This window comes from Seriola lalandi, unplaced genomic scaffold (assembly GCF_002814215.2).
Source record: "Seriola lalandi dorsalis isolate HSWRI2012SDOR001 ecotype SW California unplaced genomic scaffold, Sedor1 jcf7180002054735, whole genome shotgun sequence".
NCBI classification, from domain to species: Eukaryota; Metazoa; Chordata; class Actinopteri; order Carangiformes; family Carangidae; genus Seriola; species Seriola lalandi.
In genome coordinates this window covers 1817947-1836491 of record NW_019525288.1, presented here as the reverse complement: position 1 = coordinate 1836491, position 18545 = coordinate 1817947, and the positions used below count along the sequence as shown (strand labels likewise).

General features: G+C 39.6%; 2 protein-coding genes across 8 annotated transcripts; one reads left to right on the top strand and one right to left on the bottom strand.

The window, feature by feature from the left end:
- Positions 1-34: 34 nt before the first annotated feature.
- Positions 35-7819, bottom strand: dcun1d2b (DCN1, defective in cullin neddylation 1, domain containing 2b). Of its 3 annotated transcripts, none has more exons than XM_023424350.2 (7): positions 7682-7819; positions 5480-5696; positions 5219-5387; positions 4773-4903; positions 4539-4621; positions 4204-4300; positions 35-3111 (listed from the first exon to the last, which is right to left on the bottom strand). In XM_023424350.2, the coding sequence occupies exons 2-7, from the start codon at positions 5652-5654 to the stop codon at positions 3032-3034; spliced, it is 735 nt and encodes a 244-aa protein (XP_023280118.1). In that variant the 5' UTR covers positions 5655-5696; positions 7682-7819; the 3' UTR covers positions 35-3031. The 3 variants fall into 3 exon arrangements, with proteins under 3 accessions (XP_023280118.1, XP_087034896.1, XP_023280120.1); XM_087178770.1 differs by lacking the exon at positions 7682-7819 and adding an exon at positions 6416-6742; XM_023424352.2 differs by lacking the exon at positions 7682-7819 and adding an exon at positions 6250-6351.
- On the top strand, positions 7811-17696 carry slc9d1 (solute carrier family 9 member D1). Of its 5 annotated transcripts, none has more exons than XM_087178768.1 (16): positions 7813-7948; positions 8354-8395; positions 8917-9065; positions 9743-10044; positions 10917-11084; positions 11438-11617; positions 11888-12088; positions 12178-12306; positions 12425-12517; positions 13238-13424; positions 13794-13911; positions 14061-14256; positions 14361-14511; positions 14628-14707; positions 14790-14939; positions 16149-17696. In XM_087178768.1, the coding sequence occupies exons 4-16, from the start codon at positions 9787-9789 to the stop codon at positions 16260-16262; spliced, it is 2025 nt and encodes a 674-aa protein (XP_087034894.1). In that variant the 5' UTR covers positions 7813-7948; positions 8354-8395; positions 8917-9065; positions 9743-9786; the 3' UTR covers positions 16263-17696. The 5 variants fall into 5 exon arrangements, with proteins under 5 accessions (XP_023280113.1, XP_023280111.1, XP_087034894.1 ...); XM_087178767.1 differs by having other exon boundaries at positions 8914-9065; XM_023424345.2 differs by lacking the exon at positions 8354-8395 and having other exon boundaries at positions 7811-7948; positions 8914-9047.
- Positions 17697-18545: the final 849 nt, after the last annotated feature.

The window sequence follows — 18545 nt, the reverse complement described above, 5'->3', positions numbered from 1 at the left end:
GCATAGAGAATCGTATAGTAACACAAACTCAATATTATCATTTTGAACTTTTAGTGGTATCAGAACAGTTTTACAAAATACTGATATCCAAACCAAAGTCATTATTCAAAAGTAAATAAAAACTAACAAAAAGAGTTGCTGAAGTCCTTGTTTTTAGATGATTGAAGAGTTTCGTTTGATGAAACACATCACACACAGGTTCCCGCACTCAAGATCAAGCTGTATATTTCACCTCCAATCTTGCAAACATTTGCCATGTTGTGATTCATACTGAGTTCATAAAATAATTGATGTCAGGATACTGATTTCAGCACAACACAACACATTTGCATTCAATATCTTAAACCATCTGGCAGGTCAATTCATTACTGACAAAACAACATATTGTCAACTGCTGTACTTGGTAGACAGAGGTACATCTTTTACAAGACTGTTAAAAACATCATGCTTTATTAACAACTTTTTTTTTTTTTTTTTTTTTTAAAGAAAACAATGTTATGGTACACTTCTGTGACAAAACATAAAATTCTGTAAATACCTGTTTTCTTGCCGGGAGAAATAATACTGTTTTGATAAGAATGATCTGCATGGCTAGAAACAGTTGACCACACACTTGACAAATAAAAAATGTCTCAAATGTACCATATTAGCGTACTAAATACTGACAGATGTCACATTTTCTTGCTTGTGAACCACAGACGACGTCAGATCGTACAGTCAAACAACAATCGACTGGGAAAAGCTTTCACACTATCTCGCTTTCTTCACCATAGATGGGTTTGCACACAACTTTAACAGTACTGACAGTTCGTATATATCATTGAACCAACACATATCTACCTTGTTTAGCTACAAAGATGAACAACATGACACATTTACCAGCTCCTGCACTGTTTTACAGTCATCATGAAGCTGATTTCTTTGCCACTCATCTGCATTTATTCTGGGACAGAAATCGTGATCAACTTCCATCCTGATTTGCCTCAAGTCCACTTTCATGAACACCACCATAGTATATTACTAACTTATGTTTACATAAATATAAGAAGAAAGTTTGTCAACTTAATAATACCTAATAAAAGATCATTATTTCCCCTGTAGTTAGCCATTGAGAGGGAAATAATCCATCCTTATTTCACATGGCAAAGGTTTTATCATGGTGACAACAAGAATTGGCAGAACAAGATCAGCGTAGCTCGTCACTCTTTAGAACAGAAAGCATGGCTAACACTGATGTAAGTATAAGAGGCCGCCTGTTGCCAGCCGACAGGTACCTGAGCTCTACCTTCTGTCACACTCTTTAGCCAAGAATGGGGATGCATTCAGCACAAACAGAGTTGCTTAGTGTTTATAGTTACACTTACAGAGCAACAATAAATCTTATATGGTGGGAAAGCATTGCTGCGCTGACCTGTATGGGTTAAAAGGCTCAAGTCTTTTGATCATGTCTATCCTTGCAGCTGGATTGGGTCAGGTCTTCTCATATATTTGTGACCACATCTATCTAGCACTGAACTATAGTACATTGAGAAATACTATACTGCACAGTCACCCATAGATGGCAGCACAATCTTAAGTAGTTCTGTGGTACTTTAACATGCCACCATTGCCCTACAGTTGCTAATACATGAAAAGCAACAGACTAACACCTCAAGCAGTGTAAACAAACAGTTAAAATACTCTTAGCTGGGATGTAGATGTTCATTTGAAAAGTGTGTAAGTGAAATCTACTGTCACGTAAACTCAGTAGCTCTGTAGCTGTATACAGTGCTGCCTGATACAAAAAATAAAATAAAATCCTAAAACAACAGCAAAAGTGTAATTCAGTGCAGTTTGCAGAGTTGGCAAGTAATAATCACCTGGATAATAATAAAAAAAAAAAAACAGTCAATGTGCCAGTCAGTTTCTCTTTGTGTACAGCAGTTGACACACTGCAAAGCTAAAGAAACTAAAACTAACAAATGTAACGCAACAGCATTTTAAAAATGAGGCTCCTACTGTAAATGCTTATGTTCAAATCAATGATTATAAATGTCATCACCTGTTTTCTCAGATATACATTTTTGTTCTTCTAAAATTGAATCTATTGTTATTTCTATGAGTACAGTATTTTACAACTGTAATGGTAGCGATTTTGCTGGTGCTGAGCTCAAAAAGCATGCTGCTCTGTCCAACTCTGTCTGAATACAAAGTGTGGATCCGAACCTTTTCACTGTCGCTTCACTTCTTATATTAATAAAATAAAACCAAATGAAAATATTTAGCATTGTATTGTAAAAGAGGCAATATGTTTAACCCCCCTCCCCCCCACCAAAACACACGCACACTCAGTCTCATACAAACATACAATAACAAGCAAGCACGCATTTTCTCCACTCTCAATGATTGTTAGAGAGCTACACATTCGCAATCTAGGTGAAAATAATGTAGATCACTTTTTTTCCTCCTCAGAATCCATGGCACTGCTTCACACCCAGCTGACAAAAAACATGCAGATTTCAACCCACGGTTCCATTCACAATTGACAAAGAGGCCACATCCTACTGCATCTATAACTTAATCCTCTGCATGTGCTGAAAGCTCACTCTTACTGTCACTCCTCATTGTGCCAAGAGTGCAGGTTAGTGAGCCAAGTCCACAGCAGCAGTTCAAAGCCACACCCATTGGTGATTTGCCCATGAGTTTTAGGGTACCCATTATTTTTTATATTGCAATTACAAAGTCTGTCCTTGCCAGCAAAAAAAAACAACAAAAATCATCATCATCTCTCTCCTGTTGATTTCCCTCCTGCTTTCCTCTTTGAGCTGGTTTTCCAGGTCACTGCCCAACCAAGGCATCTTATGCAGTTGGAAGAAGAATCTTAACAACAAGCTGCAGACAGGCTTATTGAGAAGTAGTCTCTTTTTGGCTCATTTGTATAAAAATTCTCATTCAAAAAAAAAAAAAAAAAAAAAAAAAAAAAAAAAAAAAAAAAGGAAAGAAAATTGGAAGAGAAACAAACTCCATCCGCTGCATGAAGCTGGGACAAACACTATGTCATGTTGCGTTTACTCCCCGTCACAATCGGCCGGGCGAACTCCACAAAGTCATCTATGAGGACAGGCCATGCCCCTGAGGAGAGAGGAAAAAACAGGATATTAGTTATATCTAGATGTGATCTAATACGGTGACTTAATTCATCAAAGCAGTGTCCATATCCCCAATCATTCACAGACGACCCCTGCTGCCCTGAGGTCGATTCTATTCTACTGTGGTTCTTCCTCGGAATATAGCACACGAAAACAACAAAAAAGAACGAAGGTGTGCTTTCAGCAATACTGTTTTTGTACTGGGGTGTTGGTTTGGTTTCTGAAGAGATCACAACAAGCGAACAAAAAGTATGTACAAGTAAATGTTATTTTCTTCATTTATATAAACTGATCTCATCTAGCAAATAAATTATGATTAAACTGAGTTTGAATGCTTTCCAAGATTAAAAATACTGTCATAATACAAATATAGCCACATAAATAATCACCAATAATTTACCTGGTAGAGGCCTTATACTTTTTTATATTATGATGATGAATACAAAAACTTTACAAAAAAAAATCAAACTACCATTTCATGTGTCAATGATGAACCTTTTAAGTCAGTAAACTACGTTTTATTTCCTTCTTTAAAACAAGATAGAACACTGTCTTCTACTGCATTACCTTTGACTGATGATCAGTTCCAGGATCTTTTTAGTTGAATTATCTGCAAATTAAAAACAGCTAGCATCTGCAGCACCAACAACCTCCACCATGAAGGTATGGGAAGCTTGTGTGTTGCAATGTCCCAAACATCTCCAGTGAAAATTATGTACTTGTTTATGTGAACACAGACATAAGTTACTGTTCCACCATGACAGCTTAAGTAAAGCATTTCACTGCAGATCATTTACTTTGATTACATTCACTTACTCTACAATGTCCTCAATAATATGTGACACAACTAAATCCAAATGAGAGACCAAGTCAAGCTGATATCAGTTTAACATATTAGAGATCACCTTCATGTCAGGTCACTTTGATTGAGTGAATCAGTGTCAGGTATTAACATAACGTTTGCTATTGTCTGACATAATCAGGATTATCTGAATTATCAGATTGCATTTTAATGTGACCACTGATGCGCTTTCATCATAGATTGTCTTCATCCTGAGGTCTTTCATAAGCTCACCTTCCTCGTCATAGTTGGACATGTCGTCTGCAATCATGTTGCCAAAGTCCAAGAGGAGGTTCCATGTGTCCTTGGGAATTGACCGCTTGTGATGCTCCTGAATGCGACGCAGTGACAGGAAAAGTATGGCATTATAATACATACTACCTTTATGAAAGTTATTATGGTTGTTGTTGACACTGTCAGAGAGGTGTTGCTTGAACTCTGTGGTAATTTTTGGGGTTGAAGTTTATGTAAATTGATTGTGGACGAGGATGAGGTGGACGAAAGATACTTAAAATGTCATGGAGAAAACAAAACCTCATTGCAGATCTAACAAGTATTCCCACACTTACCAGCAGGAACCTGTTCCAGAGATCCAAGAACTTGAAGCGCCCTGTGAGAACTAGATTCCAGTAAGCCACAGCCATCTCTAGGTCTAAGGGTATAAAGTAAAGAAACTTTAAGATGGGATATTTTATATGTTTGATAAAAATACAAGGGAACCATTGAAAATGGCAGCATATTTTTGTTGCTGAACATCTGTAAAAGCCAAAAGGCCGTCCCACATGCTCAGTTCTTTGGTTTACCTAAACCTTTCTGGCCAGGGTTCTTGGCAAAATTGAAGGTAAACTGGTAGAAGTCTTTGAACTTCCCTGTGTCTTTCAGCTCCTGCTCTAGTCTGGGAAGGATTGCCTTGAGTTTTTCAGGACTGTCACAGCTGGAGGAGACATTGAGGACAAACAGACAACACATCAGACTGCCATAATCCTGTTATTGTGAGTAGTAGTGAACTGCTCTTAGAAAATGACCCTGAGAATCTGAGGTTTCTAACCAAGTACGTTTGTATGTCACACATTTCACATTTTTGTAGGATTCATTTAACAGAAAATGTTAAAAAATTTGAGATTAGGTATTTTTTCCCAACAGAAACAAGCAGACAGTTATACACAAAACCTTTACAGCTTCTTACTATTTTGTGTACACACCTTAATAAATGTCAATAATGTCTGTTTTTTTAACTACTGTTGCTCACCCTAGCTCAGACATGCCATCCAGGAACTCCTTTCTGCTGAACTCGCACTGTGTGGCCGCCCTGAACTTCCACGCCACCACAAGTATGCTCATGCTAGCTGGGTCCAGGGTCAGGTCATCACAGAATTGCTGGATCCCATCAATGCCTATCTTATTCTCATCCTGGGGGTCTGCAAAGAAAAGTGAGCAAAACAATGGACAAGTGTAACAGACACGACAAAGTAGACTGTGCTGATGTTAACATTAGTTTTGAAACACTTACCTTTGTATCTGTTGTAGAGCTGCTCCAGCTTCTTGCGATCCACTGAGGTTTTCATGGATTCTTTGTAGTAGAGGTCTGGGTTTTGGAAGTAGTTGTCTGTTGCGACTTCTAGTTTCCAGTCATTCTGCGTCAGGCAGTACACGGCTGTCCTCTCCCCGGCCTGCGTGAAGGACATGAACTGCCGAACCTTGTCCTTCTGCGATGACTTCAACTTGTGCTGTGGAGCAAGAACACACACACAGGTAAATACAGGGCTGGAGTAACCTGTGAGGGCAAAAAAAAGCTGTGGGCCCCTATTAAGCCTCCACACAAATACACACACAGACACAGGCCCACACAAGATTTCAACACATGGCCTCAAGAAAATGTAAAAGTGCTGAATCCTTCGTTTTTTTTTTTTTTTTTTTACTTTTTATTGTTCTTTAGTAGTACATGTTACGAAACAAATTGGCAAATAATCATATCACCATAAATGAAATTGCTCATTACAGACAACTATGGGGCAAGACCCCATCAGGTTCTGGGGCCCTAGGACAAGTTATCCAGCCTTGGGTAAATGGGAACCAGAGACATGCATGTGGAGCTGAGGCTGCACATCAACACTGACACAAACTTTTTGAACATTTGAATAAGAGTGCAAGGCTTCAGTTTCCATTGAAGTCTCCTGGTTGCAAACTAGCTCCTCTAATTAATCTGTATACAAAAATGCATGTGGATTATGCCTAAATAACACGTGCCATGACGGTGAATTAAAAAAGTAAGACTCATACCTTGCGTGCAACAGCATATACATTAGTACAAGTGAATAAAGAGAAACGAAACCACTGTCAGTTCCACAAGGTTCCGTTAGTTCACAAAAATACCGCGACGTGTTAATTTAATCTGACGGTCATCGAGAAGATAGCACGTCTTTGCAGAGCTGCGAACCTGACCCACCCGATGATCAAACAGCAATAACGGTGACAGGCCAGTGTTTGGCGACCCAGTTTTCCTGAGAAGGGGGGGGGGGGCGTTTGATCCTGCAGGCTCTCTCCTGACCCGGGGCAACAGCATAGGCGAGCTACCAAAAAGGGAAAGGTACGTGCTGCAAGTGTCCGGGTCTCTCAAAATACCAGCAACTGACCTTCCATCTCCCTCACAGTCCCGACACACATCACCCTGACAATGCGACACTTGGCTGAGGACACTCCGATCCCCGATGTCGGTGTGTCGCCATAACGTTAAATGACAACCGTTACCGGTTTTCAGACTTGTTTAACGGGGCTAAAGAACTGTCCCGGTTTCTCATTTTTAATCTTACCTACCATTTTATCACCCGCTGTTTTGCCCAACTTGATATCCAATTTCCCGTGGTGCGCACGCGCGAAAAGAATGCGCTACTGTAAGGGCGCTGTGTTCATGGGAATTGTAGTTCTGTGGCTCTGCACTCTCACAGGCCCTAAGTCAAGGATATATTTAGCGTAATAGCTATCTGCATTAGGAGACAACTGTTTCGGCAAAAATACGTACTTTATTATTATTAACATGCCTCCACTGAGACACACCTACGTTAAAAAAAGGTCTAGTATAACTTACTTCGCATCAACACACCATAAATAAAGGTTTACTGCAAGAAAAATAAGTGTTGGACAAGTTTAAATTGCATTGTTGTCATTTAAAACAATCCTTATAGTGTTAAACAACTTCTTTGATGTGTAAAAGTAAAATTAACCTGAGAACAGCTGTCAAAATTTAAATGCACTTGACACAGTCGAGCGGAAAAACATAACATCTGAAAACTACAACTCCCATATCAAATCTGATAAACATGTTTAGGAAGTAATCTGAAGATGGATCTAAATTACATCGACGCGATTATGGTCAGAAAAAAACAAAGCAACAGTTGTTCAGTTTTAGCTGCGGTTTGTGTTAATGTTTCATTATGACAAGTCTCCATGAGAAACTGTGAACGTAAACGGAGTGTTTCTTTGCTAACGTTAGCGAAGTTGTGTTAGCTGTATCGTTGTGTTATTTTAGCACTGTGTGTTTGTGTGTTTGTGTGTACGTGTGTGTGTGTGTGTGTGACAGCTCGGAGGAATTTGAGGACTAACTTTGCTTTACTTTAAGCTCCAGGCAAGAAAGCAGATTGAACTTTATACACACATATACACACACTGAAACTGAACTCCAAAAGGAAATTTCATCGACACCAGTCGTGCTTACCTGGGCGTAGTAACGTTAGCCTCCGCTCTGCTAGCACGGATAATGCTAACGACGGCCGGAGGTCGGAGTAAACACGAAGTTAGTCGCCAAGTGAACCGGTAAACGCCTGCATCGACTTCAGCTATGTGGCAGGGGAGGAGGGGTGTCGGTGGTGGTGGTGGTGCTGCTGCTGCGGCGGCACAACAACATGATTGTTCCCGTCTTCTTCTGCCTCTTCTTCAGTCGTGGAGTGGAGTAAAGAGCCAGGACAGTTCACATATTTCGCAGGTAGTCCCAGCCTTTTTCCTCTATTTATTATCTTTTATCTGTTTGCATTGATATGATCAGTGAAAAGAATTGAGCAATATGACTTTGGGATACTGAACAAGTGAATTATTTCCGGGTTTGTCTGGGGTGTGTGTTCAGCTTTGGGTGATGTTACTCTTGGCTGTCATGATTTCTTTGATTTTCATTGTAGGTTTTTTCCTGTTTACGCTGCATTTACAAGTTTTGTTTTGTGCTTGTGATTTACAACCTTTAGGCTTTAGGTGATCAAAAATGACAACCAGTCAAAACCTCAGAGCAGAGCAGTGCTGGAGAGTATATTTAAAGTACTGTACTTAATAACAGTTTGTACTATATCTGATTATTGTCATTAATGGCACTTTGTACTTCTACACCACTACATTTCAGAGAGAAATGCTTTTTTGCTACAACCAGCACTTAATTCAGAAGGTAGAAACAGCAAGTGTTTGACATTTCTGCATGAAATAAATACTAAAATGCTTATTTCATTATCAAATTAATTAATTTTCTCTTGATCGACTTATTGATTAATCAACCAATTATTGCAGCTCTAATTTTCTTTGATTAATCAAGTCCATAAAACATTAGTAAACAGTGATAAAGGCCCATTACAATATAATTGAGCCCAATCTTACGTCATTAAATGTCTTGTTTTATCAGTAGGCGAAAAACGGATTGAACAGTTAATCAATTATCCAAATAGTTTCTGTTAATTTTCTATGATCAATTAATTGATTAATGATTGCAGTCCTATAGCCACAGAGCGGCCTGTTAAAGGTGACAAGAAATAAAAGAAAATTTAAGGAGAGTTGTTTAAATTAAACATAGAGTTTTTGTTATTCAGTTTAATTGTGCCTGCCTTCTAATTTAAAAGGTTGAAATATGTTTAATACCTTTTTTAAATTGAAGGAACTGAGGTCATTTCTGTGTATGCTTGTTCTTTTCAGCAGCCAAGCACCGAACAGTGGTGCTATTGATTTCTAGCAACAGTAGCGGAGTGGCTGCAGTCCAGTTGTAGGAAGGAGGACAGAGGAGGAGTTTGCAAAGTTAACGTCGCTCGGTTTGCCTCATGCTCACAAAGGTGCGGACCAGCTTGGCTGTAAGTTGAATGCATTCAGTCGTTTTGCTGGTGTAATAAAATTAATGTGTAAAGCAAGCACATGATGCACGCTGTTGACAGCGAAGCAGTTTCTGTAATTGAAACTGTTCTGAGACTTAGTGTAGATAGAAATGCTGTGTTACATTAGGTGTAGGCAGAATAGTAAGCACTACAGGAATCTATACATGTGACATGCTCAGTCAAACCACATGCATATAACACAGCTCTACAAGTGCTTTTAGCCACTCACAGCAGCCAGAAGGACAGACCACAGGTGTGTAAACACAGCTGTTGTTTAAGCTGTTCAACTGTAACCACACCCAGCCTTAAGATTAAACCCTCTCTTGAGATGGCACAAGAAAGAAAAATCACATCGTCCCATGCCTATTCATTCATACTCAAGAAATACATTTTACAAATATATGAATATGTTTTTTAAAAGCTAAATACTTTTCTAGAACAGCTGGGAGCTGTAGTTTTCACAAACATGACTCAAACAGGAGTAAATAGTGTATTTGTTGGTGACTATTTTTAGCTAGTCAATTGTTGAGGCCTCAGGACACTGTATCAACTCACACAGTGCAAGAGTGTAGCTCACTGATGTGTTTTTGATTGGTTTTGGACAACAGCAACAACAGCTTTTCATTTGCTCTTGTTCTCTCTTTTCCCATTCCCAGGTTTTTTTCTCCAAACGCTGGTGAAGACAGAAGTAGAGGTTTGGATGCAGGTTGTATGTTGGCTGCTGTGCCTTGGCCTGGCTGGGGCACTTGCTGTGCTGCAGAAGGACCAGGTGGCCCAGCATGCCATCAAGCTTTATCGGAGCAAGGGGGCCACACAGGGGCACAGCTGGGTGGCCAGCAACTGCAAGCGGCTGGTGGGTCTCTTGCGTCAGAAGAATGTGGTTGTCAAGAAGCTGGCCGCTGCCGCAGATGCTGTTGGAAGAGACCGAGCCCTTTCAGAACCTGAAAGGCACTTCCAGGTACCAGACTGAGAATAAACACCAGATGGAGCGATGGCCCTTTGTTTGGGGCAGAATTTAGTGTTGTGTTAGTGGCTGTACATTTTTTATATCCCATCACCCTGGTACTAGACATAGTTTGTGACACAAGTTCTGCAGCTCTTCAGGGTGGTGTCTCTGACTGTGTGCTTACACATTTCCTGTCCGCACAAAAACCCAACTACAATACAAGTTCATATTTCATACTTATGGTTCAATTTTCGCATATACAGAGGAGATGACCTGGTTAGATTAGAGCTACACTAATGATTATTTTCATCATGCAAAATGTCAGAAAATAGTGTAAAATGCCTGTCACAGTTTCCCAGAGCCTCTCTTTTGATGTTTTCCGGTTGTTTGTTGTGTATGACCAGCAGCTCAAAAACAAAAGATTTTAAATTTCTAAATACAAAACAGAAAAAAAGCAGCAAATTCTAGATAGTGTTCTAAGATAGTATTTGGCATTTTTGCTTGATTAGTGACTTAAATGATAAATTAATGTTCAAAATTGTTGCCGATTCATTTTCTTTCAGTTGAGTAATCAATTAATTGACTAATTGTTTCACCTAGATTATGTAATGGCCAGACACTAGGCAGGTTAAATCATTTCATATTAAATCAATATAAAACCTTTCAAGCAAGATCGAATGGAATATTTATCTCAGAGTCATGATCTTTCTTCCTGTTTTAACTTGTGTCATCTGGATCAATATTGTCCTATTTATTATGTTAAATTACTGATGCAGACATGTTAAGTGATCTCATCAAGTATTTCTAAGTAAAGACCATGTACGGGGGTTTAAGTTAGATACTTTACAGCTTAATGACTGACAGGTGTCTCTATCTGCATTCAGGTTCACACCCTGGAGGTTTTCCAGAAGGAGCTGAATGAGAGTGAACACCTGGTGTTCCAGGCGGTGCACAGCCTGCAGAGGGCGCTGCAGGGAGACTACAGGGACGTGGTCAACATGAAGGAGAGCAGCAGACAGAGACTGGAGGCCCTCAGGGAGGCAGCCATAAAGGTGAGGGCATTGTGGTCAGCAGTAGATACTACATCAGAGTGCAAGAGAGGGACTGATTCATGGTGTTGGTGTTTCTGATAGTTTCTGATGAGTAACATGCAGTTGAAAAAACTCAAAAATATTAAATATAAGACTATATAAAACACATAGAGGCAGCAAATCTTTAGAAAATATTATTATTATTATTATTTATTATTATAAAATATTGTCATATTGCGATCTGGGACAGTATCAGACAGATATTATGATGCTGATTTCAAGTGTGTATGCCGTTACATGCATCTCTGTTAACATGTATGTATACATACTTGCTAATGAAATTTTTTCTGTTGGGCATTGTTCTCACGCTTCAGGAGGAGCAAGAGTATGTGGAGCTGGTGGCTGCTGAGAAGCACCAGCAGGAAGCTGTGAAGAGCGCTTTAGCCCAGAACAAGACTCTGTCCATGCTGGATGAAATCCTGGAGGACGTCAGAAAGGCAGCAGACCGGTTAGAGGAGGAGATCGAGGAGCACGCCTTTGACAACAACAAACAGGTCAGCAAACAAAGACATTTGCATAATCTTTAAATAAGATTATTTTACATTTGGAAATTTAATAGTGCAGATGCTTGAACCAGCACAAAAGTTTGAGTAATTTAGAATTGGTCCCCTGCATGTATTTTTAGAAGCTGACCCTTAATGCATCACACATCAAAAGCAATGTATTTCCAAGTCCAACTGTAAGAAATTTCAAGATTGCAGGAATACAAATTAGATCAGCAAAGCATCAAGTTGCCTCCTTCCATACTCTGGTTTGTTGTGTAGATGAAAGGAGTGAATGTAGAGGCAGTGTTGAGAGTGGAGGAAGATGAGGACAACGGAGGGAAGAGGAAGAACAAATCCAGGCAGAAGGAAGTGGAGGATGACCTGGGACTGAGCATGCTCATTGACTCGCAGAACAACCAGTATGTTCTGACTAAACCACGAGACTCCACCATGCCGAGAGCAGACCATCACTTCATCAAGGTCAGTTACTCCTATTTTATCCAGGCAAGATAAGAAGTGGAATCTCTGTATTTATTTGATTGATTACTTAATTATATGTGTATGTGCAGGACCTGGTGTCGGTGGTGATGTTGTCCCTACCTTGTGGCTGGATTTGCACTCTAGTCGGTCTTCCTCCAATGTTTGGATACATCATCTGTGGGGTCCTGCTTGGTCCCTCTGGTCTCAACAGCATCAAGGTGTGTGCAGTGTGTGTGCAGTGTCTGCATGTCAGATCAGACTTAAAAGACGACACAATTTTTAATTTATGTTTGTGATAGTTTTTCATATCAATGTCTCTCTCTCTGTGTGTGGCAGTCTATGGTCCAGGTGGAGACTCTCGGGGAGTTGGGTGTGTTCTTCACTCTCTTCGTGGTGGGGTTGGAGTTCTCACCTGAGCGCCTTCGAAAGGTAAACGAGAGGGATTTGAATTTAGGATTAAAATTGTACAATAATGTCCATTCCATCTTGCAAGTCACTGTCAGGCTATACATAACAAGTTAGCAGCTTGCACTCATGGCATGCCCTATGGGTATACCAAATGAAATGTTCTCAGACTTGACTTAGACTAAAGATTAGTGACAAAAAACGGTAAGGAGCTGCAAAATCTGCAAGAGCTGTTCTTAAACCAGGAGATACAGTGATTTGTGTAGAAGCATTGAGTTACTGAGGCTTTTAGACTCTTTAAAAACCAGAGTCAGATTGTAAGGTAGCATGTTGTGTTGAATAATCTTAATACTCACGTTATGGCATGGATGGATTGCTGAATGGGCGTACTGGGCTCTGGCCTAGAGGATCCATGGTTTAAGGGACCCTGGGTCAGAGTCAACTATCAATATATCTTGTTGGAAAGACAATCAAACAGACACAAAGAGATAACTGTTTCTAGAGACACAAAAATGAAAACAAATGACGTCTTGTCATTGTTTTGTGAAGTTACTTTCCCTGGAAATTAGTATATATGGGTATCGTAGTAAAGGTTACCTGAAAAAGCACCTTGTCCCTGAATGTTTTGGTCAGTGAGCCTTTTCTTCCGTTTGATTTTTCCTAGTTTTAAGTAAGTATAGTGTCGCTGCTTATAGTTACTTACCACTTTAAAGTGTTCTGATGTGCATGTTTTTGTGTGTGTAGGTATGGAAGACATCTGTTCAAGGGTCTTGCTACTTGAGTCTGCTGATGGTTGGGGCCGGTTTGTTGTGGGGACAAGTCTTGCGTATCCGCCCAACCCAGACTGTCTTCATCTCCACTTGTCTCTCCCTGTCCAGCACTCCACTGGTGTCCCGCTTCCTTGCAGGAGGAAGCAGGGGGGACAAGGAAGGTACGCTGGTGTGTCTGTCTGTGTACGTTATGAACACAAACCACTGATCTAAGGTGTTTTTTTTTTTTTTTTTAAATCTGAACAGTTCAGGTCCAGTGAATAAACGTAGGCAAGCGGTGGATGCCTGATGTAAATAAAGCTTAGGTGACCAAAAACTGAAGATGGAGTGCAAATGTCATATACAAAGGCTTTTTTCAGGGATCGGGAAATTGGTTAAGTTACAGCTTCTCTGCAGCAATGGGAGTAAATAGAGCTGGCGTGGAGGCATACGAAGAACAAGATGGTGGCTCACATGATTGTGTGTGTGTGTGTGTGTGTGTGTGTGTGCGTGTGTGTGTGTGTGTGTGTGTATGTGTGTGTGAGACACAGGTGACCTGGACTACAGCAGTGTTCTTCTTGGGATGTTAGTGATGCAAGATGTTCAGCTCGGCCTCTTCATTGCTGTCATGCCAACTCTGATCCAGGCACAGAGTGGAGACTTGGACAGGTCAGTTAGCCTTTTTGTTCTTGCTTGTGTCCTCTCCCCTCAAGAGACACACACACACACACACACACACACACACACACACACACACACACACACACACACACACACAGAGAGCTTTGTGAATCTGTTGTTCCCTCTGTGCACTACAGCTTCCTGTTTGGAAGTCTGCGTGTGCTGTATCTCCTGGCCCAGGTCCTGGCGTCTCTGGCTGCTGTGCTGCTGCTTTGTTTGTTACTCAAATCATTCCTGATTGGTCCCTATTACAAGAAGCTGCATGCTGAGAGCAAAGGCAACAAGGAGATCCTGGTTCTGGGGATGGCAGCTTTTGTCTTTTTTATGCTGACGGTATGCTGCTTCTTTGAATGTTTTGAATTCATTTTTACAAATGTCTGATGTTTTTTTTAATGAGGAAGCTGTGTTGATTTTCCTCTTCTTGATGTGATTGCTAGGTAACTGAGTTTCTGGATGTTTCCATGGAGCTGGGCTGTTTCCTGGCTGGAGCTTTGCTGTCCACACAGGGTCACATGGTCACCACAGAGGTCATGGGGTGCATTGAGCCAATCAGAGATTTCCTCGCCATCATCTTCTTTGCCTCTATTGGTCAGAGCCAACATGATAATTTCTGACACATCTCAACTTTGTTATCATGTTACGCTTTTGTTCCATCTACATTGAGGCTTTACTGGCTCATTGTGTGTGTTTTTGTGATGCTGCAGGTCTTCACGTGTTCCCGACATTTGTGCTGTATGAACTCACCATCCTGCTGGTGCTAACATTCACGCTCGTCATTATGAAGGTACCGCACTTTTCTCGCTTTTGCTCTTTTCCTTCTCCAGGTCACCTCTGAAACACTCTCATTCCCTCCTCTTTCCTTCTAGTTCGTCATGGCTGTACTGGTGTTGTCGGCGATCTTGCCTCCAGGCTCTCGACACATACGGTGGATCGTCTCAGCTGGCCTTGCGCAGGTCAGCGAATTCTCCTTCGTCTTGGGCAGCCGTGCACGTCGAGCTGGCATCATCTCCAGAGAGGTCAGTGACGAGCTGTGATACAAGGGGTGACACTTATTTTGCCCCAGTCCATTTTAATATATCTATTTTATTCCGGTCGAGTTAATGTCTTTTCATTTGTTTTTTTAATTTGCTGAGGCACCTTGTTCCCTGGGTATTGGAAAGTGCTGCTCTATAAATAGATTAGGGCAGCAACTAACTATTATTTTCATTATTGATTCATCTGTCAGTTGTTTCTTTGATTAATCAATTAATTTAATTAGTCTTTAAAATGCCAAAGAAATGTGGTGAAATGTGATCTCAAGTTCTGAGAGCCCAAGATTACATTGTCATTGCTTCAAAAACCCGAAATATATATTATTTTTAAAATAATGTACAAGTGTACAATTTACAACTGTAAGGATTATTTTAATGTTTGTGTATATACAAGAATATACAGTAGCATGAACCAATTCTGCATACCATGACACTTATAGGTTACGCTAAACAGAGCTAAGTATTGGTGATTGTGTTCAGCAAATTGATTTACAAAAAATTAAATTAAATAATAAATAAATAATAACCAATAATTGTATCCTCTGTCTCTGTTACACTAAACAATGTATGGATGGATTAGATTGTAGAAATGAATTGCCCTTCTGTGATTAATAAAGTATTCTGAACCTGAACAACGCCCGTCCCTATATGGGCCTTTAAAATACATACAGAACAGCACCAGACAAACAATTCACAAACAATGATGCAATACAAGTACCATAAAATGACAACCAGCAGATCATTCTTGTCTACATCAGTGATCCCGCTTCAAAAACTGGTTCAGTTGGAGTTTGATCCATTTTGAGTTCTATAAGTAAAAAATCTATTTCTTGGTCCTCCAAAGAGAAAAAGCCGCCTGCGGACCAGAAACTCTGAGAGGAACCACCAGGCCACAGAGCAATTATTGACAAATTTAATGAAACAATCAAAACCTAGTGGTATCTAGCTACACAGCTATCAATATCAAATTTGTTTTGGGTGAATTAACCCTTTAAACTATTGAACTTTTCCTCTGTTATTAATGTGCTTATTGAGGGGTCACTGTTAAATAAAGTTTGTTGTTTAAATGTCATGATTATTGTACGGGTACAGGGATGCTGTCAGTGGTTAAGTTCAGCAAATTGATTTATTAAACAGTATTAACACATAATTGTGTCCTCTGTCTTTATTCTTTATGTTCCTCTCTGTGCTCAGGTGTACCTGCTGGTTCTCAGTGTCACTACTCTCAGTTTGCTGCTGGCTCCGGTGCTGTGGAGAGTCACCACACACAGATGGGTTCCCCGGGCCGAACACAAAACAGTCCCATGACCAGACTGACTTCAGGGCCGAAAGGGTCCCGCATACAGTGACTCTTACACAGCCGGCAGCGACGTCACAAGGAGCAGAAGTTAAGTCTTATTTGTCCATTCAGAAACTCGCACACAACAACACGAGGTGGCCTGTTGGACCAAATGTTTCTCCTCTTCTTTCTTCTTCTTTATTCAACAAATTCAATCCACTCCTTTTTAGGGGAGGAAATCATCATCTTCAGCTACAGTTTCACTTGAGATTATTGAAAAATGCCTCCATCAGATTGTTATAAGGGATATTTTCTCCAAGCATGTACCTGGAGCAGTGTAACATATACATTAGTTACTATAAATATAATTTACTGTATAAAGACTGTATAACACACACTAAAATAGTAATATAGGGTTATATTACCGAACCCTTTCACTCTGCAGTCAACAAATCTTGAAGTCAGTATCTGTGACTTGATGGGAAAACACACCTGCTTCACAGTTTAGTGGATAAGCACAGAAGACTGGATATCCTTCCAGCTCTGATGCTGTTAAAGGTGTGCGTGCACCAAAAAGGGAAACAAAGAAAAAAGTTTCCCTCTTCACTATTTCTGTTGTTTTTTTTCTGTTGACGCTAATTCATGTCTGCACTTTGAACCTCAAGTTTGCCTATTCCTTGTAGCGATCACACGGACCAAATCTGAGGCCTCAAATCTTTTTCTTTTAATGTATGAGTACATAATAGGAAATCACTTTTATATCATTGAAATGACCTCCATCTTTCCTATATTTGACATTACTACATCTGACATTTAGCTTTTGTAAATCTGCTTTTTTATGGCAGATTCTGCTTCTGATTGAAGGGCAAACCCTTTTCCTACTGTATTTAATGGATGGTATGTGTAGTTTATTCTGATCATTGTATTACTGTGTATTTAGGTGTGATAACACATTCTTGTGTTACCCAAAAACTACAATAATTATCCTAATAAATCTCCCATTTCTTGTCAAAAACCATGATACATTACACATCAGTAGAAAACTAAGGAATGTAGATAAAGAAATACAATATTAGGCAGCAGCTCACAAAAACAAATGAAAATACTCAAATATAGATAAATTATTCTTTACATTTAAAGAGAAATCCTGCACTAGTTACCACTGAATGTCAAAGTTATGTGCCTGCTCAACACTTGTCCGCAGCAGGAGAAAGAAAAGTGTCATCTCACTGTGAGAGCACTTCTGTGGCATCTCATGCTGTAAACGTTTAATAATTCATAATGTGCAATGTAAATGTGTGTAACTCGGCCACATATTACTGTATCACTTAAGTTTAATATTGGTTTCAGATATTTTCCTGCAGTTGGTTAACAGAGAGTTTACATATGTGTGTTGGTGGCCATGAGTGTCGCTCGTAGACACAAAGAAATGCTGTTTCAATTAAAACGTTCATGTATTTTTTTTTTTTTGTTGATTTAATTACTTTATTTATTAAAAATAATACCATAAAAAAGTATTTACTTTTACATTTACTCTGACGTTGGAATGCACTTATCTTCCCTCTTCATACCCTCTGCACTGAAACCAGAGGAGAAGCCGGTGAATCATCAGGTTTATATGTGAGAATCCATGTGATCAAATATTAATCTCATCATCCTGCATGATAATCTTTTTCAAGAAAAAAGCATCTGGCTTCCGAGATTTCAAAGTCAAAGAAACTCCATCTAATGACGGTGTGAATATCAGCAGTGGACAACGCACACCTCCACGTGTGCGTGTGTGTGTATACTATGCACTGTGCTTTGTAAGCTGATAACCCAAACTCTGCAGTCAGCAGATTTATGAGAAACCTTCTCACCATCATCATCCTATTAGTGACGGTACAAATACTCTACGGAGATTTTGTGAGTAGATTTTTTTTTTTAGAGGTATACTGCTTTATTTTTCATAACTGATAGTTTTGCTTATTTATCTTATACAAACTAAAAAATAAATCATCCTTACAGCTTGAGCTTTAACTTTGTTTAAATACTTTATGAGACCAAACTGAAATTGGAATGATTTTTTTTATTTAGAAACTTTATTATTTCATTTAAATACATTTGTCAAGGCCTTCTTAGAACATAATTGCTCAACAAGTTTTTCTCACAGGTCCATCAGATTTATAGATTTTACTGTATTTCATGGGAAAATTTAAAACTGAATATAAAGAAGTTCATGAATCACTCAGACAAATCAAGTTTATAAAAGCAGCACACAGCACAGAGATTTAAGTGGGCCTATACTGTTGGGTTAAGTTGAACACACGTAG

Bases quoted from the DNA above. Each gene is read 5' to 3' on its own strand.
- slc9d1 (XM_023424345.2), top strand. From the start codon at position 9,787: ATGCAGGTTGTATGTTGGCTGCTGTGCCTTGGCCTGGCTGGGGCACTT. The intron at 12,307-12,424 runs GTGTGTGCAGTG...TGTGTGTGGCAG, and splicing joins CTGGTCTCAACAGCATCAAG to TCTATGGTCCAGGTGGAGAC. The intron at 14,940-16,148 runs GTCAGTGACGAG...CTCTGTGCTCAG, and splicing joins CTGGCATCATCTCCAGAGAG to GTGTACCTGCTGGTTCTCAG.
- dcun1d2b (XM_087178770.1), bottom strand. From the start codon at position 6,532: ATGCTGTTGCCCCGGGTCAGGAGAGAGCCTGCAGGATCAAACGCCCCC. The intron at 5,388-5,479 runs GTAAGTGTTTCA...TTTTCTTTGCAG, and splicing joins GCTCTACAACAGATACAAAG to ACCCCCAGGATGAGAATAAG. The intron at 4,622-4,772 runs GTAAACCAAAGA...TTATACCCTTAG, and splicing joins CCCTGGCCAGAAAGGTTTAG to ACCTAGAGATGGCTGTGGCT.